Source organism: Paroedura picta, chromosome 4 (assembly GCF_049243985.1).
Source record: "Paroedura picta isolate Pp20150507F chromosome 4, Ppicta_v3.0, whole genome shotgun sequence".
NCBI lineage: Eukaryota > Metazoa > Chordata > Lepidosauria > Squamata > Gekkonidae > Paroedura > Paroedura picta.
In genome coordinates, this window is record NC_135372.1 from 81539084 (window position 1) to 81566061 (window position 26978).

General features: G+C 43.5%; 1 protein-coding gene across 3 annotated transcripts in view; it reads right to left on the reverse strand.

Annotated features, from left to right (window-relative positions):
- Positions 1 to 14563: 14563 nt before the first annotated feature.
- PODN (podocan) overlaps positions 14564 to 26978 on the reverse strand; it is a 29871-nt gene continuing 17456 nt past the window's right edge. For all 3 annotated transcript variants that reach the window (XM_077333706.1, XM_077333708.1, XM_077333707.1), the window contains exons 8-11: positions 23829 to 24486; positions 19833 to 19981; positions 17259 to 17469; positions 14564 to 15176 (exon numbers count right to left, since the gene is read on the reverse strand). In XM_077333706.1, coding sequence (XP_077189821.1) covers positions 17292 to 17469; positions 19833 to 19981; positions 23829 to 24486 — 985 coding nt within the window. In that variant the 3' untranslated portion in view covers positions 14564 to 15176; positions 17259 to 17291. The remainder of the gene's footprint in view (positions 15177 to 17258; positions 17470 to 19832; positions 19982 to 23828; positions 24487 to 26978) is intronic.

The following is a 26978-nucleotide window of genomic DNA, read 5'->3' on the forward strand; positions in this document are numbered from 1 at the left end:
CGCCTCAAACAATTTTACAAGTGGCCAGTAGAGGTCCTCTGTTTTATCCTCTGGCATGTGACGTATTGAAGCCAGTTAAGGCAGATATTCTCGTGCTGGCACAGAGTTCTCGTGAGATCTTCCCATTCACAGCTCTTATCTCTTATCTCCGAAAACCAAAACAATTACAATAAGAGCTTTTGCCAATTAATTCGAGTTGATTTGAGTCCTTCTTCTGCTTAGTTAGGAGAATTAGCCTGCCTCATAACGAGGTGGCTTCGGGCAGAGCAGAGTAAGAGGAGGGGGGAAACAAAGGGCTTTGATGCAGGAAGAGAGACGGAGAAAAAAAAAACGAGAGATACTTGCAGTAAATGATGTTTTGGAACTCAGCCGATGTCCTCCCCTCAGTTCAAAACGTTCATTTGTGGTAAATCATCGTGTAGGGTTGAAGCAGCTACTTTAAGACTAAAGAAAGAAAAGAAAGTCCGAGATAGAAAATGGCAGTCGTCCTCTGGACCTGGAACGCTGACAGCCTATAATCCAGGGAGATATACTCCCTAAAGGAGACGGCCCCAAGAACTTCCTGGGTAGAAAGGTAAGGTGGGGTTTGCGTACCCCTCCTCTTTTCTGCCAATTGCTTGCGCAATTGACCCCTGTCAGGCTTCAGAGATAGCAGAGCAGATGCCCTGCCACCCTCTCAGGACGACATCTTTAGCCACCCGCTTACAAATGTTTATGAAAATGTCAGTGTATCTGTAGATCATATTGTAAGATCATGTGAGATTTGTTTAGCAATATAAGAAGTCACGTTGGAACACAATGAGCAATAAAGGAGTAGAACAAGCAAGATTCTGAGCTGTTCTGCTCTTCTCTGAAATGAAGAATTAAGACTTAGAAGCTTGCTACTGTTTCCCACCCTAGGAATGACCTATAATATCTCGCTCTCCTTGCTGAGTAGCATGGATGCTGGCATTCTAATTTACAACCATTAAATAAAATTATTACAGTAAATGAGTGAGATCAATCCTCTTGCTTTCCTGTTTAAACATTGTAACTGCCACCTTTCAGAGAAATTTATACCTCCTCTCTTCCCTTTCAAGGTGGTATAGTATAGAATAGCAATCCCCAACCTGTGGGCTGCGGACCACATGTGGTCCTTTGACTAATTGGAGGTGGGCCCCGAAGGACGCCTTCTCCCCCCCCCGGCCCTTTACTTCATCCCCCCCAGCCCTTTACAACACACTTTGGGTGTCATTGTCTCCCATCACTCCCAGATGGGACTATCTCGTTGCAGAGAAACAAGCTCAGGGTTCCCATTGATTTGTCATTGTCATGAGTTTAAATTTCCATGAAAATAAACTGTTCCTTATGTTCATTGTTGTGGCGTGTCTGTATCTTATTTTGAAGGGATGTTTAAACATTGCCATAGCGATCAGAGAGCATTAGGGCAGTGGTTGACAGTAGAGGAGTAAACTACCCCCCCCCCACCAGGCCTCAGTAAAAGGCGTTGAGTGGTCCCCGGTGAGTGGTCCCCGGTGAGTGGTCCTCGGTGATAAAAAGGTTGGGAACCACTGGTATAGAATGTTTAAGTCTTTATTTCAGCAGCTGTTAAATAGTGAAGTATGCTGCATGAGACTCTTGAGGCAGGCTTACAAAAAAACAGCACAACTGTTATTTTTCTTCTTACAATAGTTTGAATGCTTAAGTAGTCACAGGCACAGCACATCATGCACGGAGGTAAATAATGTCTTCTTCATGGGTCATAGTGTCAGAAAGCCTTATATACACCTTGTCGTCTCAAGAAGTCACAGAGATTGCAGGTGATATTTCACTACGGATATCTTTTTGATCAGGCTACAGGGAATTTCCCTGGAACCAGTTACTGTCTGAGTCCTACAGCCTTGGTAAACAGTTTCCAGTAACTCTTCCAGTTTCTGAAGGATAGAGTTGAACCAGATTAGTCAATTTATATGCAGAGGGTATACCAGTCTACCCAGACTGTTTCACCCTGGAGTCAGACTCTACCTCTAATAAGTCTTCTCTTCGAACCAGACCTAAAATTCTGATATCTCTGAGCCAAGAATCAGACCAACTGTCAAGTGCCTTTCCTTTCCCCAAAATAGCCTCAGCTCTCTGAAAGCTGACTGGATGTTGCTGGAGCCCTCAATTTGGTTTAGACATTCAATTTGAATAGGTTATTTAATAGCCAGGGGCCATGTACCCTTTTTTCATTGCAACATCCACACCTACTGTTCTAGAAAACCGTCTATATATATATATATATTTATTAAGAGCCAAAACACACTGCTGCTGTTACTACACTGACCTGTCTTTTTTGCCATGTCCCATTAGAAACTGCTTTCAGTAGTTTAGCTGAAGGGCCCAATTAGGCAGGCAAACTCTGAATTCGATCTCATATTCAGGCATGTGGCTCACTTATCATTCCATAGTCATATATTCACTGCAGCTGATGATTATATAAGTGGTATGTGTAGACTCTGGTGAATATGGTTCTCTTATGTTCTCCAGAAGACAACAAGAATGCATTTGCAGTAGGCTCAAAAGATAGTATAAAGCAAACCATCTGCAACTCTGTATGAGCTGAAATATATATCACAGTGGAAAGGAGCTCTGAACTGCCCATGTTCACTTCTATTTCCTCCTGCTTTTACCCCTGATCAAATAAAATATTTAGCATTTTAGAAAAAACAGGCCTAGGATGGCACACTAACTGGAGAAAATAATACAGGGAACCTGATCAACTAAAATTGTGGTAGAACTGCACCAGGTATCACTTCTACACTTCTAGCGTCACAATGCAATGTAGCTGCAGCAGAAAATTTAGATGCATAGCTGTTTAATGGCAAATCTAGACAGCATCCTAAAAAGCAGAGACATCACCCTGCCAACAAAAGTGTGTTTAGTAAAGGCTATGGTATTCCCAGTTGCAATGTATGTCTGCGAAGGTTGGACCATAAGGAAGGCCGAGCGTCAAAGAATTGAGGCTTTTGAACTCTGGTGCTGGAGAAGACTCTTGCGAGTCCCTTGGACTGCAAGGCGAACAAACCGGTCAGTCCTAGAGGAGATCAGCCTTTACTGCTCCTTAGAAGGCCAGATCCTGAAGATGAAACTCAAATACTTTGGCCACCTCATGAGAAGGAAGGACTCCCTGGAGAAGAGCCTAATGCTGGGAAGGATCGAGGGCAAAAGAAGGAGGGGACAACAGAGAATGAGGTGGCTGGATGGAGTCACTGAAGCAGTCGGTGCAAACTTAAATGGACTCCGGGGAATGGTAGAGGACAGGAAGGCCTGAAGGATCATTATCCATGGGGTCGCGATGGGTCGGACACGACTTCGCACCTAACAACAACAACAACTGTTTAATAAAATCAGAGTCCAGTAGCACCTTTAAGACCAACAAAGATTTATTCAGGGTATGAGCTTTCGAGTGCAAGCACTCTTCGTCAGACTATGATCTTCTTAAATGACAGGGAATATATAGCAAAAATAAATTCTGTTACATCGGTACACTATGTCACAACCAAATACAGCCAATGATAATCCTTTGTCAAAACAGCCAAACAATCGCGTGGAATTCAGTGTACTTTACACAGGGAGAACCAAACTGCCTTTTATTAGTGATCAAAGGTTCTCACCTCTCCACATGTTGCTTGCTTCATCCGTCTCCATACAACTGTGAAACTTTCCAGCCAGGGAATTGCTGGTAATTATCCCAAGGCCAGGGAGTCAAACTCAAAATTCCATTACATTCCCATATCTTACAGTCACATTATCACAAATAAAATAAATAGTGAGGAATATGGATACAAAAGTTGAACAAGGTTAGCATGAATAGTGAACTAAAAAACTTTTGTCCCTGTTGAGTCCTGGGTATGTCATAGTATTGAGTTTTGTAATAACTTGCATTCCTGCAATCTCCCTCTCTAGCCTGTTCTTGAAGTTCCTTTGCAATACAACAGATACTCTCAGGTCCCTTATTGAATGTCCTGGAAGGCTGAAGTGTTCCCCTACAGGTTTTTCAATTTTGTGGTTTTTAATGTCAGACTTGTGCCCATTAATTCTTTTGACCTGTTTGCCCTATGTAGAGAACAGGGGACCTTGTTGGCACTTGATGACATATACTAAGTTGGAAGATGAGCAGGTGTATAGGCCTTTGATGGTATAGGTCAGTGGTCCCCAACCACCGGGCTGCGGCTCCCTCTCCCCGCCCCCCCTGCAATGAGAAACTTCCCCATGAATCGTAGGTATAGGAGAGGTGTGAGTGGAGTCGACTGAAGATGGCGCCATAAAAAGCTGGACTTCTGTTCAGCTCTTCAGCCATGCCGAGGGTCAGGAGCTTCTGCACCTGGCTGACCTGAGCAGATACGCAAATCTGCTCGCCGGTCGCCCCAGGAACCGGGAACGGCATCCTGAGGGTCCTACAGATCCGTGGGGAGGTAGGGGGACCGAACTCCCCGGATTAATAGCGGCGTGTGCTCAAGGTCACGATGGCGTCCTTGTCGCAAACAACTTTACAAGCTTGAAACGACCAGCTGACCCTACATTCTTCCCAGACCATCTTTTACCAGATTGATAGAAGCGCTGACAGAAGCTGGAGTCTGCAACAGTAAGAATTGAAAGCTTTCTGGCTCTTCCCTTTCTTTCTCCACAAGCTCTTCCCCCCCCCTCCTCAACCAATTTACAAGTGAATTCCCTCTTTCGCCGAGTGAGAGACTCCCAGCTAATTATACCCACTAACCAAACAAAGAGAGAACTTTGAAGTTTTGGTGAAAAAAGTTCAGTGGGGGTAACTGACTTGATACAGAGATCGACAAACTGATAATTTGGGATCGCCCGTGCTCCCGCGAGACCGTACGAGACTTTCTATTTCTAATTTGTGACTGCCTGGAACTATGGAGAAATTAACTAAGGCACAGCTTTTCCATTTGTTATACGAAGGGAACTCAAAGATACTGAAAGCAGTCAATAAGCTGGAAAAGGAAATCCGTGGGATTAAGGGGGAGCTTTTGGACGGAGCCGACGGCCCGGAGAGAGCAGCTGATACAGCTTTGCCAATAATAAATCAAACGAAAACTCAATGTTTAGAAGTTAATCAACAGGAGAGGGAGAGAGCCAGAGATGTAAAAACCCAAAGTACCTTTGAAGAACCTGGGAAAACAGATTCAAGGAAGGAAAGCACCGAAAACCTGGAAGTCTATTCAGAGCAGGAAATGATTTGGATCAGCAAAATAAAAAGAGTCTATTCAAAAGCGACAGCAACCAGGAAGCTATCAGGAGATATTCCTGTGCGACCAGAGGAAGAGATCCAGATTGATAAAGTATTCAGATCCTACTCAAAGGCGACTGCAAGCAAGAATCAAGTAAGAGACTTCTTTGGCCCTGACAGAAGGACAATCAGAAACACTCTACTATGGAAAAAAACACAATTTCATTTTCTGCGACCACCTGAAGGATGAGTTGAACAATGGAGTATTCTCCTGGCTTCCTGTGGGAAAGACAGCAGCAGTAACTTTTAGGACAGGACCAATATATGAAGGGAACTGACTTTATATCATCTAAGACAATAATAGAATATATCCTTATAATAGATTATACTCTCATATGTATCAACAACTACTTTGCTAAGAAAGATGGTAATAACTCCTAGATCAGGATTAATATGCGATGGGAATTGAATATGTATGTCAATATGTATGCTAAAAGAGGATGACAAACCATACTTCATAGGCATTAACAAGATGGCAGTAGTAACTCTTGGGCCAGGGCCAATTTATGAAGGGGAGTGACCTAATATCATTTAAGATAATAACAGAATGTATTCTTATAACAGATCATACTCTCATATGTATTAACAATCACTTGGCTAAGAAAAATGGTAAAAACTTCTAGATTAGGAATAATATGTGATGGGAACTGAATATGTATGTTAAAAGAGATGGCAAACCATATCAGCTGGTCGCTTTTTCTTCTCAATTTCTCTGTAAATGCTTTATATAATAATAAATAACAAAATTATATATAAAAAAAGGAGAGGTGAGAGTGGGTGAGTATTCAGGAAGTGTTGCTCCAGGTCTGCCATGAAGATGTTCGCGTTTCGAGGCGCCAGGTGGGTGCCCATGGGGATGTTTGTATTTCCCCTCAGAACACTGGAAGATGCAACATTTCATTAATCTGTCTCCAATTTGATTGCTGGTGCTTAATTTAGATAAAAGGAAGTTTTAGCCTATTGCTTCTCAGTACACTGGGTACCAAACAGGTGTTTGCATGTGTTCTCCAGAGGCTAACTAGACGCAAGGAAACCGTGAAGGCATGGATTGGAAGAGGTTAAAGCGAATGCCTATTCCTTGATCCTTTAGCCCCAGTGCTGAAGCTTAAAAAAAAAAAAGAATGATCTGTATCTTGGATCTCTCACATCACAGTTAGTTTGACCCTGAGAGGCCAAACTGTGGAATTTAATTGTTTTAGAATCCAAAATAAACAAGACAAACACTCCTAATTCTTTCTTCTGCTGCATTGCCAATCAAGTATTAAGCCTGGGGTGGATTAATCTGCAGTTAACTTAAGACATTCTGGAATGCTAGTTAAGATTAAATAATGCATCCATCCCATATAAACACTGCAGATTAACTACTTTTGTTCTAGGACATGGGAGGCAGGATATATTGTGGTGGACCTTTGGTCAGTTTCTGGCAGACAGCATGGAGTCTGCTCGTTGCTGGGAGACTTGCAAATAATGCCAAACTATGTCTGATCCAGTAAGGCATTTCTTATGCCTTTAAACTGCAAGAATGCATAAATAGGACAAAAAGATAAATTGTACCTTAACTATCAAGACTCCAGGAGTATACATTTTTGCACTGAAAATTGAAAATACATCAAGAGTCCACGGGAATTCTAGCAAGCACGTCTTTCCCTGTCTCATAGTGGTGGAGGGGGAAAGCAAGCTCTTCTGGGGTTTAGTTTTGCAAGAGCCCTAAAATAGATCCAGATGTTGATAGCTTCCTGAAAAAGCAGCAATCCAGCCTGAGACTCAAACACATAGTTCTCCTGCTTTCTGATGATATTTTATGTAGACAGTAACAAGTCCTGTATGTTCAAACGTAGACAATATGTACCTAATCTGACCTAGTGACACAGCAGCTTGCTAACTGCATTCATCAAAAGATGCACAGGGGTGAGATCAGTAATATCAGACAAGTAAGCATCTCTGAAAGTTAAACAATAACTCCCTCCACAATTAAGACTTATGTACATCAAGAATTATGTTTAAGATCAATCGACACCCCTGGGAGTCTAAGCCCTGAGGTGCTGGAGTGAGTGGGGGATGTGGGGAAGATCTCAGGGGGTGGGCTTTTATTTTCTCGCCACCAGAGTATGCTGTTTAACTAATGATTAATGATTTTTAATGTTAGATGTATTGAAGTTTTTATCTTTTAATTGTAACCTGCTGCAAGATGATTTTTGAGTTAAAAATCCAATAAATAAATAAATGGAACCCCTGAACTCAGATGCCATTGGGGACATTGTCAGTTCCCAAAGGGAAAGCCACTGGGAAAAAATATTTGCCAGATCTTTGGAAGAAGTTTCTGGATGGCTCAGGCAGAACTGTCTGAGATTCAACCCCTCTAAGATGGAGGTCCTGTGACTGGGTAGAAGTAGCCAGGATAAGGTGACCAGATTGTGAGGGAGCTTAAAGCGGGACATCAGGGGTGGTGGGGGCGGCGAGGGCGGTGGCAGTGAGAGGCGGGGGTGGCGGGGGCAACGGTTAGGGGGCAGCAGCTCCTGCTCGGCAGTGGTGGTGGTGGTGGTGGGGCGGTAGCAGCCTGTTTCCTCTCCCCCATTCCCCCTCCTGTTGGTGCCGAGGGGGCTGCAGCCAGGCATCCTCACCTGGGCTTCTCCCATGGCCCAACCTGTCGTGCGGAGGGCACTGCTTCGGGGCCCAGGCCCTGCCGGCGGTGAGGTGGTGGCTTATGAGGTTGCCTGCGGCCAGGCAGGACTTTTTTTTTAAAGCCCAGAGGATGCGGGACATTTCTTCATAAAGTGTTATTGTCCCGCGAGATGCGGGACGAATGGGCACCTTAAGTCAGGACCAGAAAGCACACCTCCCCTACCTGGACGGGGTACAGTTTACAGTTGTACCTGCAGCCAGGAATTTGGGGGTGATCTTTGATGCCTCCTTATCTATGGAGGCTCAGATCATGAACGTAACTCACTCTATGCAGGCTTTTCCTTGTCTCTGACCCGGAAATTGCAATTGGTACCAAATGTGGCAGCTAGGGTCCTCACAAGGTCATCTTGGAGGGCCCATGTCCAGCCTATGATGAGGCAGCTGCATTGGTTACCAGTTGGCTTCTGGATCAGGTTCAATATTTTTGTTCTTACCTTCAAGGCCATCTGTATCCTGAGTTCCACTTATCTGAGGGACCGTTTGTCTCCTTATGCCACTCACATGGGTATGAATTTGCTTGTTGTCCCTGGCCCCTGGGAGGCATGCCTGGCCTCAACCAGGGCCAAGACCTTTTCGTTCCTGGCCCCAACCTGGTAGAATGAGCTCATGGAAGAGCTGAGGGCCCTGATGGAGCTGTCAGTGTTCTGCTGGACCTGCAAGATTGTGCTCTTCCACCAGTTGTTTGATTGAGGCCAGGCTAGGAAGATCAGGTCCCACCATCCACAGGTCCATAGGCCGGGCATTGCCACTAGATACCCCCCTGGGGCAATGGTAACTGTTGTGGTAGGGTACGGATTGATGGGAAAGGGGAGTTCTGTAGATTGTTTTTTTTTTTGCTGCCAATATTGGGTCTTCTATGTATTGGGTTTTTTTTTTGGGGGGGGGGGGGGGGTTAAGGTTAAGACATGTGTCTGAGGGCTGTGGTCAACAAACACAAACAATCCAACAAACAAATAGTTAAATGTACCTATACAAATGTATCAAGTAAGATCTGGTTCAATTTTTGTAAGTAAAAGTTCTTTCTCTCATTACCATTGGAGTTAGATCATCTTTGTAAATTATTTGAAAAGCATTTCCCCCTTAATCAGAAAACATGGAGAATTGGGGATACTGCATAATGCTTCTGTGTTACCAAGGAAAATGATTTTTCAAAACATTTAACCCAAGAAATATTAATAGTTTTAAAAGGTGATTTTATTACATGTATTTTAAATAATTAGCTGCCTTGATGATCCCTGTGAGGGCAGAAATGCAGGATATAAATTTTGTAAATAAATAAATGAATAACAGTTCTTTCCCATCTTGTTACACACTTCATAAGGCCTGCTATAAAGCAGTCACTTCTGGCAGCAGTTTTTGGACGTGTGTCATTTTCCTGACCCTAGCCTGTCCCTCTGGTATTATATTTGGGGGAGAGGGAGATAAAAAAAGTAGGGGTGTCTTTTTCATTTGTCCCTTCTCCCTAGATCAGTTCATTTCTTGGTTGCCATAGCTCCCCACAGACTCATTACTTCAGGGGTAGTCAAACTGGGGCCCCTCAGATGTCCATGGACTATAATTACCATGAGCCCCTGCCAGCATTCACTGCCAGCAGGGGCTCATGGGAATTGTAGTCCATAGGCATCTGGAGGGCCGCAGTTTGACTACCCCTGCATTACTTCTGCACCCTTTAAACAATCCTGATTAACTGTCCACTGTCACAACCCAGCAATGTACAGAAACAATACTGCACAAAAGGCAAAAAGACCCTTGTCCTGAATACTCCCGAAAGAGTGCAGTGTTGGCAGTTTGGAAGCTTTACTCTAGCAAGTTAGATGTTGCTGCTCTAAATTAGATTCCACTAAAAGTAAACATTTCAAGTCCATCTTGGTCAAGGGCAAATAATGAGCACAATCAAGCTTGAAGCCCTTGCAAGTTTCATTGCTTAACTGTTTAAATGAGTGGGGCTTCAAATTGCTTTTCAGTTTTAATTGAAAACTAAAGTGCTTTTCACCAACAACTTTTTTGATGTATTATATTGTTTGCACAATAATGTATGCTGACAATTTGCGAAAGCTAGGATTTTAAGAAAAAAATAAGAAATCTTTGGCTGGATTGGCCCCAATCTATGCCTGCATTCTGATCGATTATTTCCCAAAATCTGAATGTTTAGACAAGACAAAATAATCTGACTTAGAGGGTCATTTTCATCCATTGTAATACAGATTACCTCTTACTAATAACAGCAGAAGTATAAAGTGAGCAGATGGTCAATCTGGAAATCTGCCGCCTTTCAGAAAGGGGATTACCAGTGAAGGGATTACAAACGAGGCCCTTAGGACCCTCCCTGCTGAGCTTCTCTGAATGAGAGTCAAGGTCAAGCTTTCCTGTACCTATTTCATCAACTGAACGTCTGCAGACTGTCTCAGCACTAGTCTATCATTTCCTGCTAAAAACTGGAGAATATTTTCTTAAGTCCCTCAACCAGTTGGGTCCCAGTAGAACATTGAGCAGAAACATAAAACTTACTGGAATTTATTTTATTATTTTGAATTAATTTTAAAAACATGATTGTGTATGATTCTGCATCTTCCCACTTCACAAAAAAAGTTTTGTATATCTGTCAGCCAGACTCCTACTGTCTGATTTGAAATTTCAGCATCCAAGCAAACTCACCCAGAGGTAGCCAAACTGTGGTTTTCCAGATGTTCATGGCCTACAATTACCACTAGCTCCTGCCAGCATGGCCAATTGGCAGGGGCTCATGGGAATTGTAATCCATGAACATCTGGAAAGCCACAGTTTGGCCACCCCTGCTAGACTGTGCATCATTTTCTTGTTGAAAATATAATAACATGAATTAAAAATTTAAAACATGGCCAGAGTGCTGTGCTGGCACTTCAGGTTACCATAAATGCTGCTGCAGCTGAAAGAAAAAAAAATTCTCACCACCCTCTCCTCAATGAACCAGGTTAAAAATGGACAAAAATACAGTGCACACGTATCAGAATCCCAGCCTTGATGGCTAAATTTCTATGCATATGGACTGGGTAACATCACCAGTTCAGGAAATAACTGACTTCCCTAAAGATTCCTTGACATATTAGGTCATCATGGATTTTTATCAGGTGTGTTTCATGCTGATCTATAGCTAGAGATTCCTCCTATCAGATTTTTAATTATTTGCTTGTTGCCAAAAGGGATCCAAAGGGGATATGTGAAATAATTAACTAATTTTTGTGCATGTGTATAAAAATGGCAGCTAGAAAGCATACAGAGAAGTCTCATCACCAATGCACATGCCTTTGCAGTGGCAATGAAAGCAACACTGTTTTGTCTGTATCATCCTTCCCACCTTCACCTAAAAAACATAGAAAAACTTGTCTGACCAGAGGCAAAAGAAATATGTTTAGGAAACAATGCCTCTTTCCAATCACTGTCAACTCTCTTTAAAAAGTGTTGGCAACCAACTATTGCAGTCCAAGGATACACTGGAGCTTTTTCCATATTTTCAGCACAGAATGGGAGCAGGGAGTTATATACATGCCATTCTGATTGCAATCAGATTTACGGTCATTAGACAATCAGGACCTTTGTGACATTTTCTCTTTATCTAAGGAGTCCAAGGGTAAAGTACCTACTCAGGTTCCCAAAGCTCAATAGGCCCTGCTGTTAGGGTTGCACTCATTAAAGCCAAAAGGTCTTATAGACTTTATTGAGAACAGAACTCCTCCATTCATGTCACAAAGCCAATCAGAAGCTAATTGCCATATCACAGAGGCGGATGTGCCTATTATTTGGACACATTAATGGAAGCTACACTGCATAACACCTTCCAAACATGTGTGTTTGTAGCAAAACTGCCTTGTGTGATTTTTATACTGGGAATATACTTTTCTTCCTCCATTTCTAGGGAAAAAACATTATTAAGAAACAACTTTCACACTCTTAGCTGATCACTCATTTCAAAATTGTACATCTATACTATAGTATACTATAGTAATATCCTAGTTGCAACAGGATAGTATCAGGGCTAGGTCTTAATTTTACCTTAGTCCTTGATTTACCAAAAAACTTGTGAGAAATGGATTCTCATAGAATCATAGAATCACAGAATCATAGAGTTGGCCATCTAGTCCAACCCCCTGCTCAACGCCGAATCAGCCCTAAGCATCCTAAAGCAACCAAGAAAAGTGTGCATCCAACCTTTGCTTGAAGACTGCCAGTGAGGGGGAGCTCACCACCTCTTTAGGCAGCCTATTCCATTGCTGAACTACTCTGACTGTGAATTTTTTTTCCCGGATATCTAGCCTATATTGTTGTACTTGTAGTTTAAACCCCGCTACTGCGCGTCTTTTCCTCTGCAGCCAACGGAAACAGCATCCTGCCCTCCTCCAAGTGACAACCTTTCAAATACTCAAAGAGGGCTATCATGTCCCCTCTCAACCTCCTTTTCTCCAGGCTGAACATTCCCAAGTCCCTCAATCTATCTTCATAGGGCTTGGTCCCTTGGCCCCAGATCATCCTCGACACTCTCCTCTGTACCCTTTCAATTTTATCTACGTCCTTCTTGAAGTGAGGCCTCCAGAACTGCACACAGTACTCCAAGTGTGGTCTGACCAGTGCCGTATACAATGGGAGTATGACATCTTGTGATTTTGATGTGATGCCCCTGTTGATACAGCCCAAAATGGCATTTGCCTTTTTTACTGTTTTTTTTCTCATGTAATAGTATGGGAAAACATCAGCTATCAACGTAGGGCTGATCCCCAAGTTTGTTGGAGACCTGGGTTGGTAGCCAAGGGGAGCCAAGCTAGCAGACCTGGCTCTTGAGACAGCACAAGAATCTATACTGTGCAACTGAAGTTAAATTGTGACATATATTGTGTGCCTGGCTCTGCCTTCTGTGGCAGCCAGTTTGTGGCAGCTATTTTATTACTGCACTCACTGTTCCAAATATACCTATAGAATCCAAAAGTAGTATGTGGTCATGCATGGGGCAAGAATACTCCTTGATAGAGAAGAAAGGGTCTCTCCAACAAAAAGTATTATTGAAGCTTGTCTGGTGCCTGCACTACTCTCTTTTAGGTGCCAGGCCAAAACACTTCTATTCACCCCGGCTTTTAATTAAGGCATTGATCTCTTAACACCATTTTAATGGTGTGCTTTTAGCCTGCAAACTGTTAAATTCATTTTAAGCTGCTTTATGCTCTGACTGGGTTTTTATTGTTGGGTTTTAACAACTTTAAATTTCTGTTTTAATTCAGCTTTATTTTGTAAGCCTCCTTGGGCAGGTTTACTGGAGAATCAGAAAGAAGTCAAGGCAACCCCTGCCCTACAGATCTCCCCCTTGCACAGTTGGCACACCTTCACCATGCCTGGCAAGGGAAGGCAGGAATCCTTTCCGTGAGTCCCGGTTTGATAGCCAAGAGGAGTGGAACAACCACTTTCCCTGGTTGGGCATGGTGAAGTGATGGTGTTGGGAGTGGCAGCAAGAGGACAAGGAGAGGCTCGCTGCTGCAGCAGACAAGTGGTGGAGGAAGAAGCAGTGGTGGCTGGTTGGGGCCTGAAGTGATGGCAGGCAGAAGCGGAAGAGGAGCTGGTTGGGACCTAAGGTGATGGCGGACAAAGGAAGAGGTGATGGTGACTGGTTGGGGCTTGAGGTAACGGCACATGGCAAAGGAGGAGGCAGCAGTGGCTGGTTGGGGACCAAAGTGATGGTGGGCAGCAGAGGAAGATGCAATGACAGCTGGTTGGGGCCTCAAGAGTTCCCACCCCTTTCCCCCTCCACTTTCATAGCAAACTTCTGTTGCACAGCTTTGTGTTGTGTGCAGCTAAAGATGTTTTCCATCAGTAACAGCAGGATATAATAGTATCCTAACCATTTGGAGGGATAGAATTCTTAGTACACAATATTTTAGTTTCTTGTAAGGAGGATCAGTGTGGAGGTAAAATGCCATCAAGTTGCAGCTAAGTTATGGCAATCCATAAGGTTTCTTAGGAAAGAGAAATTTCAGAGGTGATTTGTTATTGTCTGTCTCAGTATAACAACCATGGATTTGCTATGTAGCCTCCCATCCAAGAGACTAACCAGGGCTGACCCGGCTTAGTTTTTTGAGATCTGACAAGATCTGGCTATCCTGGGCCATCCAGGTCAGGATGAGGACATATGGGATGGGTTAAAACATTAACAGGGTGATGTCACTTTTTCTTACCTCTTTTGCCCTTTGTCCATTGTCCTGTTTTTCCTCTTGTGCTCCCCCCCCAAAAAGCCTCATAGAAGCTCCAAACACAAACAGGAGAAGAATCTAAAGGCAAGCAGTTAGAGCAACTATACATATACATAATCTTTTGATCATTGGATTTTATGACTTGCTGGTCTTTGATCGTATAATAAATTTTGATTTGATTTGATACATATGCATGGCTGCCGCTGGCAGAATTGATTGTGTGGTATGGATTTATGAAAAGGAGTCATTCACAATATCATATATCATGTTTCAAAATATCTGCAAAACTCCACTTCATCAGAGGAATAAAAACAGGGAGATAAAAATGAATATTTGTATTTCAACAGAAAACAAAGTTTGTGCATTTGTGCACACAAGTATAGAGACAGAGGAAGTCTGACAAGCATTTTAAAGGCAAAAATACATTTTTATTTTCACAACACATAATAATTTGATAGTTTAAATCTTGATAAAGATGGGTGCATATCTCAGGCTTTGGGAATAGGGATATAAATGGGATCCAGCCGTAATATGATTTCTTTTCAAACACAAATATACATATTAAACCAAAAGAGGGACGGAGCTATCTGGTATGGTGAGTTGGCCTTTTTACTGTTTGATGGTTAAGATGCCTCATGTTTTTACAATGGAAACTTATATAGAAAGTATACAGTGGTTCATTTAAAAAACAGTGGCAAAAGTTATGTGGTGAAATTTTCCCTAAAAAGTCTCATTTTTGTAGAGGTCAAAACAGCAAGTGCAAGAAGGGGAACAAAAGCCAGCTTTTGGTTATCCCTTTCCCCATCCTTTATAATCCCGGACGTTCTTGGAAAAGATGAAGTAGATTTGGAATGGTGCTTGGGGCTTCCCCAGCATTGGCAGACTGTCTCCAACAACCGGCCAGGACAAGCATCACCAAAGCCACCACTTTCATGTAATCCATTGCACTCTGCATATCTAGAAAGATACAGGTATATGCCGATACACGAACACAGAGATACATGTCACTGCATGACTTCCTGCAAAACATGAAATCAGAAATAAATCATGGCAGTGGCACCTACTATTGAAAATGCAGTTAGGTTAAGCAAAGGATCTTATGACAGACCTGGCTAGGATTTTATAAAGCAAGTTCAGCCCAACAGTCCAGGGTGAGTAACAGTTAGAATACTAAGACCCAGGTTAACTCTCAGGGCCATTTCACATGACTTTAATGTAGCAGAAGGCTTGCAAATTGTAAACACTACTAATTTGCAGTTCCGCAAAACGTCGCACACAATCTGCCACACTCCTGAAACAATCCCACAAAAAGCGATTCGTTGTAACGCTTAAAGGGAAATCGGGAAAAGTGGATTCACCCTCCGAAAAGCGCTACACTCTTACAAACAATCTGCAACAACAAAAGACCTGTGCATTCCCATTGTTGCGGTTCCAACAAAGTCCCTCCCCCTGGCTCTCTCCTCCGAACTTCCGGTGAAGCGATCACCATTTTTTTTTCTCGGAGTGAGCAGAAAGCAACGAACTGGCAAGCCATCATTCACCCAGCGAGGCTTCTCCGGCTACAGTCCCTCCACAGAAGTGCTTTAAAGCTCCCCTAAGTCCCCAAGCACAACACAGCCCTGTTTGCAAGTTCCCTTTATTTTTGGCCGAAAATCTCGCCCGTTCGGGGGGGGAATTTTTCTTTTCACTCGGGGGGAGCGTGGTATCGATGAATCACCAGCTCCCACACCAGCTGCCAGCTAGATGGGTCTCTACGTTAGGAAGAATCAAGACATATTCGTTGCAACGTATTTTTTTTAACCTGTTCTTAAAGGGAAAGGGGCTTTCCCGGGGCATGATAACAACCGCCCATTGGCTGTACGTTTGATTGATGGCCAGAAAGCACAGAAAAAAATCGCTTCCTGTCTAGCGATTTTTGCGAGACCGGAAACCTGTGGGAAACGAGTGAAACGCTACTGAATTCCACTAAAAAAGCAGGTATGCGTAACGCAAAGATTGCAGTTTTAAAAATAGTGTTTCCGCTTTGCAGGACCAATTGGCAACATTGGTCCTTGTGCGGAAAGGCCCTCAGAGATCTCCTGGGTTTGTGCATAGAGCTCCCATTCCTTCAAACACTCTATAACAGGCATAAATAGAGATTTGAAGCTTTTTAGGAAAAGGGGAATCAGCACCTATTGAATTTCTGCCATAGTACAGCTGTTAATAATAAAATCCTTGCCAAGAAAAAAGTGATCATATTTATGAGTGCCCAATATCCAACAATATCCCATAACATTGTTGTTCATTGAACACACATCCGAGCTGTAAGATTCAGAATGGAAAAGAGAATAAGCATAGCCTATCTGTGAAGCCATGTAGGCACAGTAGCATGAGGTTATTGCGCTCAGCAGAAAGTCACAAAGGACCTGATACTATTATACTTGTGTAGATATTGCTCTTCCTCTGTAATACCCTGGCTCATCTTGTGATATCACCCATTCGTAACATAAATAAAGCTTGACTGGGGTGGTGGGAGGAGTTGGGACTCAACAACTACCTGATTGGCTGTCTGTTCAATGAACAGCCAATCAGGTAGGCTATCCTGCCCCTGGCCACATCCCCTTCCAACTTCTTCCAAGTGGAAGTGCCAGCCCACTCTACTCGACTGCAAAAGGTAAGCCAGGTACAGGATGGAGGGCTTGGGACTGCAGGCTGGCAGGAGGGAGGGAGCTCCTGCCAGCACTTGCCCCTGCCAGTGCTTGCCCTGAACAGCTCCACCACAGCCTCATCAGGCCTTGCCAGGGCTGCCTAGGTTGGGAGGGAGGGAGATGTCGCCAGCATTCGCCCCGCCCTGAACAGCCCTGCTGCAGCCGTGCCAGACCTTGGCAGGCCTGCCTCGGGGAGTGGGGAAGCTAGGGCCCATTGTACTTTTTCTACAATGGGTTTTTCTGCTAGTTAAACTATGACATTACACAGATCTCCATTCTAGACATTCATTTGCCAGCATAGCAACTCCAGAGTAAATCATGAATTTATTTTTGTGTATTGGCTGAAGTTAACCTTCAAATTAAAGGACAGTACAACTAGCGCCCCTCTCCAAATAATTAAAATTAATTTTCTACCATTTGCTATGCTTGATTCAGTCAATGTCTGCATTATTCCTCCACATCCTGTTCATCCTCTTCATTGTCTTCTTCCATTTCTTCATCAGAATCATCTCCATTCTTCAGAGGATCGCTGGATTCAAAGTTCCCTTCAATATCCAGCACTTGCAGATGCTTCAGTCGTTGGAATGTGCTTTCTTTTACTGCATTAAATGCAATCTTGTTAAACCTTGAAAATAAGAAGGACAATCACTTGCATTCATTCCCAATCCTCTGCTTTTAAATTATTATTGCCAGTATAAAGAACTCATTTATCACTGTTCTTCTGGAGATCTAATAGACCACAATCCAAGTTGACCATGAATTGCCTGTCTAAAACAACTCTGTACTAATTTCCATTTACTTTGGGGGATTTTTTGCTTATATCCCAATTTGTTGTTGTTAGGTGCGAAGTTGTGTCCGACCCATCCTGACCCCATGGACAATGATCCTCCAGGCCTTCCTGTCCTCTACCATTCCCCGGAGTCCATTTAACTTTGCACCTACTGCTTCGGTGACTCCATCCAGCCACCTCATTCTCTGTCGTCCGCCTTGGGAGCTGGCTCTTCTCCAGGGAGTCCTTCCTTCTCATGAGGTAGCCAAAGTATTCGAATAGCAATATATAAATTCTCAACATGGCCCTATCTGTGGATATAAATCTGCAGATCAGGGCCATTTAGTTTGAGAGAGAGAGAGACCTTTCAATAAACATGGAAGATTACCATGTCTGCAAAAAACCTAAAAAGATAAAAAAGTAGAGGAGTAAGTCCCACCACCCAACAGGGATGCGTGGCTTGACCATGCACTTCTGTTTGGTTCAGCCTTTCATCCTCCTCATGGTAGAGGCAATAGATGGATGTCAATATCTGATAGTCACAAACACAATCAGGCAGGAGGAGGAGAAGCAGGGAATGGTCATATACCTCCCTACCCCACTGTTGTGTTAGCCACAGAGGCAGTGGTAATGCAGGCAGGGTAGATGCAGGAGCTTGTGCTTCTGTTACCCCCACTATTGCATGATCTGTGTGGCAGCAGCTATATGGGTGGAGGAGTGGGAGATGCCACCTTGTGAGCTGTGGAGGGGCAGCAATGCAGGCAATTAGACAGGGAAGAGTGGAACATCTTACAGCCATACTACCACCACACCCTGCCATGTAAAATGTGGAAATGGTGGCAAGGCAGGCAGCTAGGTGAGGGGAGGAACAGGAGTTGGTGATTGGGGGGCCAGCAGAATAAGGATGGGATTCCGTCCCTCCATGAGGGTCTTATGAATTCCCCATTTAGCCATATATCTAATTCTCTATATGCCCCCATCTATGGATACTTAAAATCCAGATACTGGGGCCATGGTCAGACAAGAGATATACTCCTACTTTAGGAAATGAATGAGAATTCAGGGTTGCTGCCCCATTTCCTGCCATTGATTAAACTAGACAATCAGAACAATATTGCTAGCTTTCAAATTTTGGTTTATGTTAGTAAAACTCAGGGGATGAGACGTTTCCAGGGCTATTTTGGCTTTACAGTCTACACCTGCCCCCTGCCCTGACCTGAAGGGAGCACTCCTAGGGGTGAAGGGAGGTGCAATAGCAACTACCTGAAAACTTCCTACCCAACAGTTTTGCACCATTCATCCAGGTGTGGCTCTGGCTACCCAATGAGGTAATTCCAGATTGCTCACCTGGACCTAGCAGCAACTTCACAACTCATACAACTTGGCTGGGCCCGGCGGTAGGGGTGCCAGGTCCCTCTTGATCACTGGCAGGGGACGGGGGAACAGGGTTGTCAGATCCAGGTTTGGAACCTCCTGGAAATTTGGGGGTGAAGCCTGGATAAGATTCGGAACCTCAGTGGGGTAAAATGCTACAGAGTTCACCCTTTAAAGCAGCCATTTCCTCCAGAGGAATCGATATGTGTAGTCTAGGGATGAGCTGTAATACCAGGAGATCCCCAGGAGATCCCTGGAGGCTCACGTCCCTACCTGGCAGTAACCACCTCCCAACTTACTTGAATAACTTGCTACCACACACCTTTTAAACTGGAACAGACTTTTCCCAGGGACAGGCTGCCGGGAGGAGGGAAGCTGAGAGCCAGGGTGACATGGTGCTTAGAGTGCCAGATTACAATCTGGGATTGCCTGGCTGAAATCCCCACACTGCCATGGAAGCTCACTGGATGACCTTGGGGCACTTGTACAGTCTCATTCTGATTTGCCCCACAGGGTTGTTGTGAGGATAAAATAGAGGGGAGAATGATATATGTTCGTTTTGGTCCCCAGTGGGGAGAAGCATAAGTAAATAATGAAGATTAATAGGGGCATATAGAAAGGGTGGTTGGTAAGTGGGAAGGAAGGAAAGGGGAAAGATATGAATGCTGCCAAGAGTTTGGGAAAGTTCAGTTAATTATAGCAAAATACATATCCCACCTTGGAACCACAATCACAATGTGTATATACTTGTTTTAGGAGTGAAAAACCTCATTCTTTAGCCTTTCGGATTGTATGCACAAAAAGATGGTTTCACTGTGTGACCAATTTACATAAAGGTAACAAACCTGAGATAAATTCCCTTTATGTTGGGCGTGGAATCAAAGACATCCTCTGGCACTGTGGTGATTTTGTTGTTCTGAAGGTACAGATATTCTAGAGATTCAGGTAAATCAGATGGAATAGCAGTCAGCTGATTGCCAGCCATGTCTAATATCTGGAAGAAATGTACAGAAAGTAGACAATTAGAAGAATTAATAACCTTATCTTTGATGCTTTGAAATGGGCTCAACTTACTATACAGGATATTAGGACATTCTTCTTTGTGTATTCTGTGTAGGGGAGAATCTAATTGCCTAAATTAGTGATATGTTGGTGATGAGAGGAAAGGAGTATAAATGGAAATGTGGCATTCAAATGCTCTGTGGCTGAGGCAGGTGCAACCCCCAATTTTTTCACAGCTGGCTTTGTCCCACCTTTAGTCCCAGCAACCTCAGCTCATTCTTTGGGCTGATCTTGCTATTGCCTCACTTGCACCATTACTTCTGGCCTTGCCTTTTCTCCACTCTTATTTACCTGTAATATCTTTCCATCTTTCCATATATTAAAACGTGTACCATACTGGCAGAAGACAACTGGCCCTGAGTAGGGGATATTCCACCAATAGGCAAAAGGCAGTCCAGTATCCTTTTCCTATTAGTGGAATATCCATCAGCAGTTGCTAGGCAGATCCCTCGGGTCTCCCACTCATCATGGTCAGTTTCACTGGGGGGGGGGCAATTGTCCCCTGCCCCGCCCTCCTCAGCTGCCTACTCAGTTGCCTTTGACCACCCTTGCTTACCAACCAGGATGCAATCCCTGGCTCACTTCTCCCCAGGACTCAGTCCTCTGACAAAACCAACCATGTTGACAGCTCAGAACTGGCAAAGAGTAGAAGAGCATTTCAGTGCTCCAGGACTCCAGGACTGCAGTTCCCATGGCTGTCTTGAGCATGTGGCTATGCCCTACTGAGTCCAGCACCTTCAGGATTGGGGCCGGAGTCTGTCACTCCCCAAGCAGTGGAGCATGATACTCCCTTCCCTCTACTCAGGTCCAAGGCCAGGCACATCAGACACTGGGTGTATATGGGTATGTAAGGCTCCTTGTGGTGTGTGAGACTCTTCAGGGTCATAGCAGGCCTCTTCCCTGAAACTTCCCTCTTATCAAAAGTGCCTCCTGCCTGTGAGGGGGGGGGGGGAGCCATGAACACACAACTGGCTGGGTAGGGAATTGGGTCTGATAACCATGCACCATACCAACTGGTTTCCTGATAAATTAGTTTTTCTGGTGAAATCCCCCCCTCCCTGAGCAAGGCCCTGAGTTCAAGGTGTGACACTCCCCTGCCTCATTTGCCCCAGCTCCCTGACACTAAATGTGCCCACAAGAATCCAAATGCATCCCACAAAAGGGACTCATGCCCTGAGGAAGGCCTCCATAGCAAGGCAGCCCTTAGTCTTTCGTGATATATCACCAGACCCCAATTGTCTGTGGGGGAACAGCCACCACCCTCCTCACCAGGACAAATGTGGCCTAGTATTATGGCACTCAAGAGGCATTTGGCCAGGATAGAAAACTCAGTTGAGGAAAGCAGTGGGAATCCAAGGTCCAACCTCTGCGACTGTTGGCACCATCATACTGAGAAGGTGCCACCACCTTGGGAGCTGGCCTAGCCATGTCTTTCCCCCTTCCTTTCTCCTCTTGCTGCACCCCCAACCAGCCTGGCGACTGTAGGGAGAGGGGCAGCTGATGGAAAGGGAAAGAACCATGCTGGCAACAACACTTCACAAAACCCACACCAAACCATTTCAGCCCACAACAGGCTTTAGTACTAATTAATATGATCACCATATATTTAACATGTTTATACATGTATTTTACTCAGTTTTAAGTTGGTTATATGATAGATTTATGGTGTTCTACTTTTTATTGTTAGCTAACATAGTAGCCCTGTTTGGGCAAAAAGGTAGAATACAAATTTTGTAAATAAATAAATGGAGCCCTAGAAATGAGCTGCTGGGCAAGTTGCAATATGTGCCTCAGTGGTAGCTTATATGTATTGCATCCAGAAAGTCCCATTTTCAGTTCCCAGTTCTTTCAAATTAAAGAATTCCAAGTAGCAGCTAGCTTTTTCGTCTAGAGTTTCTTGGGAATTACTGCAAGTCCAGGCATATAATATTGAACTTTTTCATGTGACTTATCTTTCTTTTCCTTGCTCCCTGTAGTTTTGTTAGGGTGTTGCCCCCCCCCCCCCGGCCGGTATTCTAGATGTGACAGGGCCAATAGTTGCTGCTGTAACTTTTATTGGCTGTACAACATAGGAGAGTTCAGCAGTTGGTGTTCAGAATGTCTGGGGATGCAATTAGGACTAAAGGCCATTGAAGAGGATTAATCTGGCTCTCCAGAGATGAAGCATAAAAAGCTCCTAAAGAAAGAAATGGTCTATTGATTGTTTTACTTTTTCCCAGGTACAAGCTCACCTATTTCTCAAATGCAATTATTACTTTCTCATTCTTCTTGAGCTTCTTGATTATATATCTTCTGCCCATGCCAGTGAACTGGTTCAGAAAGAGTGAATTTCAGAGACAGGCAAATATACTGTCATGCACACATTATTGCATAAGAAGAACATTATTACAGAAGAAAATGCCTGTTTACCTAAAGTAAGCCTGTGATTAGTGGGACAGAAGTCTTTTTTAACCCTATGTTTTACTTCTGATTTATAACAAAATACAGTGTAGATAGTGTACATTTTACTAAACATGGATTTTGAGTTTGTAAATTCCTTTTTATTATTCCAAAGGAAAATGAGAAAATATTTAATAAATAAAGAATATATCCTGTCTTTCTGAAGTGCATTCCATGCTGTTAAAACCTAAGATTCAAGCTAATCATGACTAATCCTTGAAAAGACTTAGTATGGGAGGAGGTAATCAGCTGCCTGGAGAACCAGCCAGAAGTTATTGCACAGAGATTATTCAGTATTTTGGGACTAGAAAAATATAGTGGAAATGATACAAAATCAAGTTTCTGTACAAAATGACCACTTGGTACATTGATCACTTTTGTCGGTATTAGCTAGAAACAAGAAAAGCAGAATTAGTTAAATGACAAAATGAAAAGATGGCCAATATTTACATTTGTATACCTGCATTTACTATTTATAGCCCCTCTCATTCCAAAATCTTGAGGGAATAATAATTAAGCATGCAGATGGAACAGCACGGGACATGTTTTCAACGCAAATCTAATGTAGGGTTCGCTATTTAAAACTGCTATACTGAACTTAATTATTGAGCCCTTTTAATAAATAAATCATTATTATAGTGAAATGTATGATACAAGCTATCTTTGTTTCTGTTTAGGTAAAAGCCAGGATGAGTGAAAAGATTTTACAATACTTCTAAAAGTTGCTCAGATACAGACCTAAGAGGACTGTTCACAAAGCTGGCCATACCCAGAGTGGCCCTCTCCCTCCAGCTCCCAACCTCCCTCCTTGCCTGCTAGCAGCCACACAGCTGTGGCCTCCATTTTCACCCATGAGGAGAGAGGTGGCGCCAGGGCTTTGGGGCCTGCAGGGACGCTCCCGCTTTGAGGGAGCCGGGAGTGGGTTTCCAGCCTCCCTGCAGGCCACAAAGCCCTGGCGCCGCCTCTCTGAGAGGTGGCAACAGGGCTTTGCGACCCTAAGAGACACTGGTGCTGGAGGGAGCCACCGGGAGGGGCCTTTCCACCATCCCTTTGGCCTGCTAAGCCAGCTTCGTGGGCCGACAGGACACTGTTGCAGAGTGGGAGCCACGGGGGGGGGGGGGGGGGGCTTTCCCTAACCCCTTAGACTCCTTTGAATTCCCATTTTTAAAATGGGCTTTCATGCTAATAGTATGCATAATTCTTTATTTTGCAGACTCTAACTGCAGGACTTGAATTTCCTTACTACAAAACACAGTGAGATATATTCCCCCTGGCTACATCTATACGGAAAGAATCACACCATGCCATGGATATAATTTTAATTAGAGATATTTTTGTACCTTGAGACTGGTGAGGTCCCTCCATGATTCACTGTGAATTGAACTGACTTTTAGCTTGTTGTTGCTGAGGTAGAGCTCCTGTAGCTTTGACATTCCAGATAGAGTCCCCCTAGGAATGGAGCTGATCTCATTTACTTTCAGTTTAAGACTGTGCAGGTTCTTTGGGAAACCATAAGGCAAGGTGTGAAGGTTATTGCCTGAAAGATCCAAGGACTTAAGCAGCCTCAGCTTGCGGAAGGCCTCCCGATGAATCTTTGAGCTGGTTATTTTATTATAACTCAGGTTTAGGTCCTCCATAAAATACGTATAAGCAAAATCATTCCTGTTAATTTCTGAGATTTGATTGTGAAGAATCATCAGAGTTTTCACTCGTCTGGGCAGCCCACTGGGAATCCTGTCCAGCTGATTGTTGTACAAGTGGACAGTGTGCAACTTCTTCAGGCCATGAAAAGCCAGTGGATCAATCCCATTGGCCTTCAGTTTATTATTGTGAAGCAGTAAGTATTCCATATTCTTAATCTGGGTCAAGACATCCTTGCCAATTGTTTTGATTGCATTCTTCTCTAAGTGGAGAAGAACAATGTTTCGAGGTAAGCCACTTGGGATGAGGGAAAGATTATTGCTGGACAAATCCAGGTACTCAAGGCTTGAAAGTTTCCTTAGAAAAACAGAAAAGGAATGTTTTCAGTTACAACTGCTGTTTAAAAAAATGGAAGAATAGACTCTGTATCTACTTTCCTTGTCCACAATGCTCAGAATCAGAAATGAAGTGGAGTCTGGGGGAGGCAGAGGAGAGCCCATAGTTCAGCGCTAAATAGAACAATGTTATTTGCCTGTTTAATATCCCGGTCCATTCCGCACAAGTTTATTATAGCAAGAATGTGGAAAATTGTAATCGCTACTAATATGCAGTTATGCACAACGTTGTACACAATCTGCCACACTCCTGAAACAGTCCCGCTAGAAGTGCTTCATTGTAGCGCTTCCAGGGAAATCCCAAAAAGTGGATTCACCCTCTGGAAAGCGCTACACTCTTGCAACCAATCTGCAACACTAGCAAAAAAGTTCTGTGCGTTACCATTGTTGCGGTTTCAGCAAAGTCCCTCCCCCTGGCTCTCTCCTCTGAACTTCCGGCAAAGTGATCGCCATTTTTTTTTTCTTGGAGCGAGTGGAGAGCAACGAACCAGCGAACCTTCATTCACCCAGCGAGGCTTCTCCAGCTGCAGTCCCTCCACAGAGCTGCTTTAAAGCTCCCCTCAAGTCACCAAGCACAACACAGCCCTGTTTGCAAGTTCCCTTTATTTTCGGCTGAAAATCACACCCGTGCACGGGAGGGGGGATTTTTTTTTTCACTCGGGGGGACCGTGGCAACGATGAATCAGCAGCTCATAGTCCAGCTGCCAGCTAGCTGGGTCTCTACGTTAGGAGGAAGCAAGGAATCAAGGCATATTCATTGCAACGTGTTATTCTTTTTTAAAAAAAACATGTTCTTAAAGGCAAAGGGGCTTTTCCGGAGCATGGTAACAACCGCCCATTGGCTGCTCGTTTGATTGACGGCCAGGGGCGGGACAAAGCACGACAAAAATAGCTTCCTTTCAAGCAATTTTTGCCGAGACTGGAAACCTGTGGGAAACGATTGAAACGCAACTGGATTCCACTACAAAGGCAGGTATGCGTTACGCCGAATTCCACTATTTTAAATTCCGTTTTTTCTTTCAGTAATCAATTTGCCACAATGATCCTGGTGCGGAATGGGCCCCCATGTTTCCTTCCTGCCATCTCCAGCTGAAAAAGCTCAGATAGATAACTTGGAAATATTCCCACTTGAGATCTTGACAGTGGTGAGTTTGATAGGCTGCCTCAGTCTAAGCAGTTTCCTATTATTTTTTAACATTATTTCCTACACACTCGTTTATGCCTTCACATATACAGTTGTTCAGATTAATGTCTCAAAGTGCTTTTGTTGTGATTTCTATCCAAGGACCAGCATCCTAAAAATCCAGGGTCTAGATTTCATGAACATATGTACATGTGAGAATGGCTCACCACTGATCCGCATACAGTCTACGAAAGCTGACACAATTGCTAAAATTCAGAAGGTAATCTTGAGATTAAAAAAAAAGAAATAGGGGAGGCATCCAAAGAGGAAGATATTGTAATCACGGGTATCTTCACCTACCTTTATATTGACTGGGTAAATGCATCTTCTGATTATGACTTTCTAGTTACCATAAATAATTGTGCCTTTGAACAGTTAGTTAGGGAACCCTAAAGAGGAAGGTTCTACCTACTTGATTTGCAAGCCAGAAGACATTATGGATTTCAAAAAAGTTTTAACCAAGTCTCTCAACTAAGAGTGAGTAAATTTAACATTAATGGGATAGGTGGTAATTGGTTAAACAACAAGAAGGAGAGGGGAGTACATGGATTGGTCAAACAATTGAAAGAAAAAAGTAGTGTTGTTCCAACTGCACAAATCTTCAGAGGCATAGATCATATCTAATTTATTCATAAATGATCTGGAGTCAGGGGTGAGCAGTGAGGTAGCCAAAGTTTTCAGAATGGTGAGACCCCAACACTTTTTGAAAAGTGAGACCCCAGCTCTGAATGGGTCTCTCAAAATTGAGTAGGTAACAACATGGCTAATAAGTTTCAGCATAAGCAGATGTACAGTGATGCACATATGGGCAAAAACCCCTCTAACTCTATATGTAAAAGGAGTCCAAGCAGATAGTGACTGATCAGGAAATTGATGCTGGGGTCACATACATAGTAGATAGTCCAAAGAAAATGCCAAATCAGTATAGCAACAATTATAGAAAAAAGCAAAAGTGGATAGAGATAACTTTTACTTCCTCTCCTAAAGGACTAGCATTCAGGGACACCTAATGAAAATAGTGGGTTGTAATTTCAAGACAGACAAAAAGACATAATAATTCACACAATGCATAATTAACTTAAAGGAATTTGCTGCCATGGGATATGATGGTCAGTAGTGTGGATTTTTAAACGATTAGACAAATTCATGGGTACATCAAATAGCTATTAGTCATTACAGCTACATAGTATCTCTCTGAACGTCATATGTTGGGTAGGGGAAAAGCAAATGGGTGCTTTCACCTCCACTTTCCAGGGTATCTGGTTGGCTAC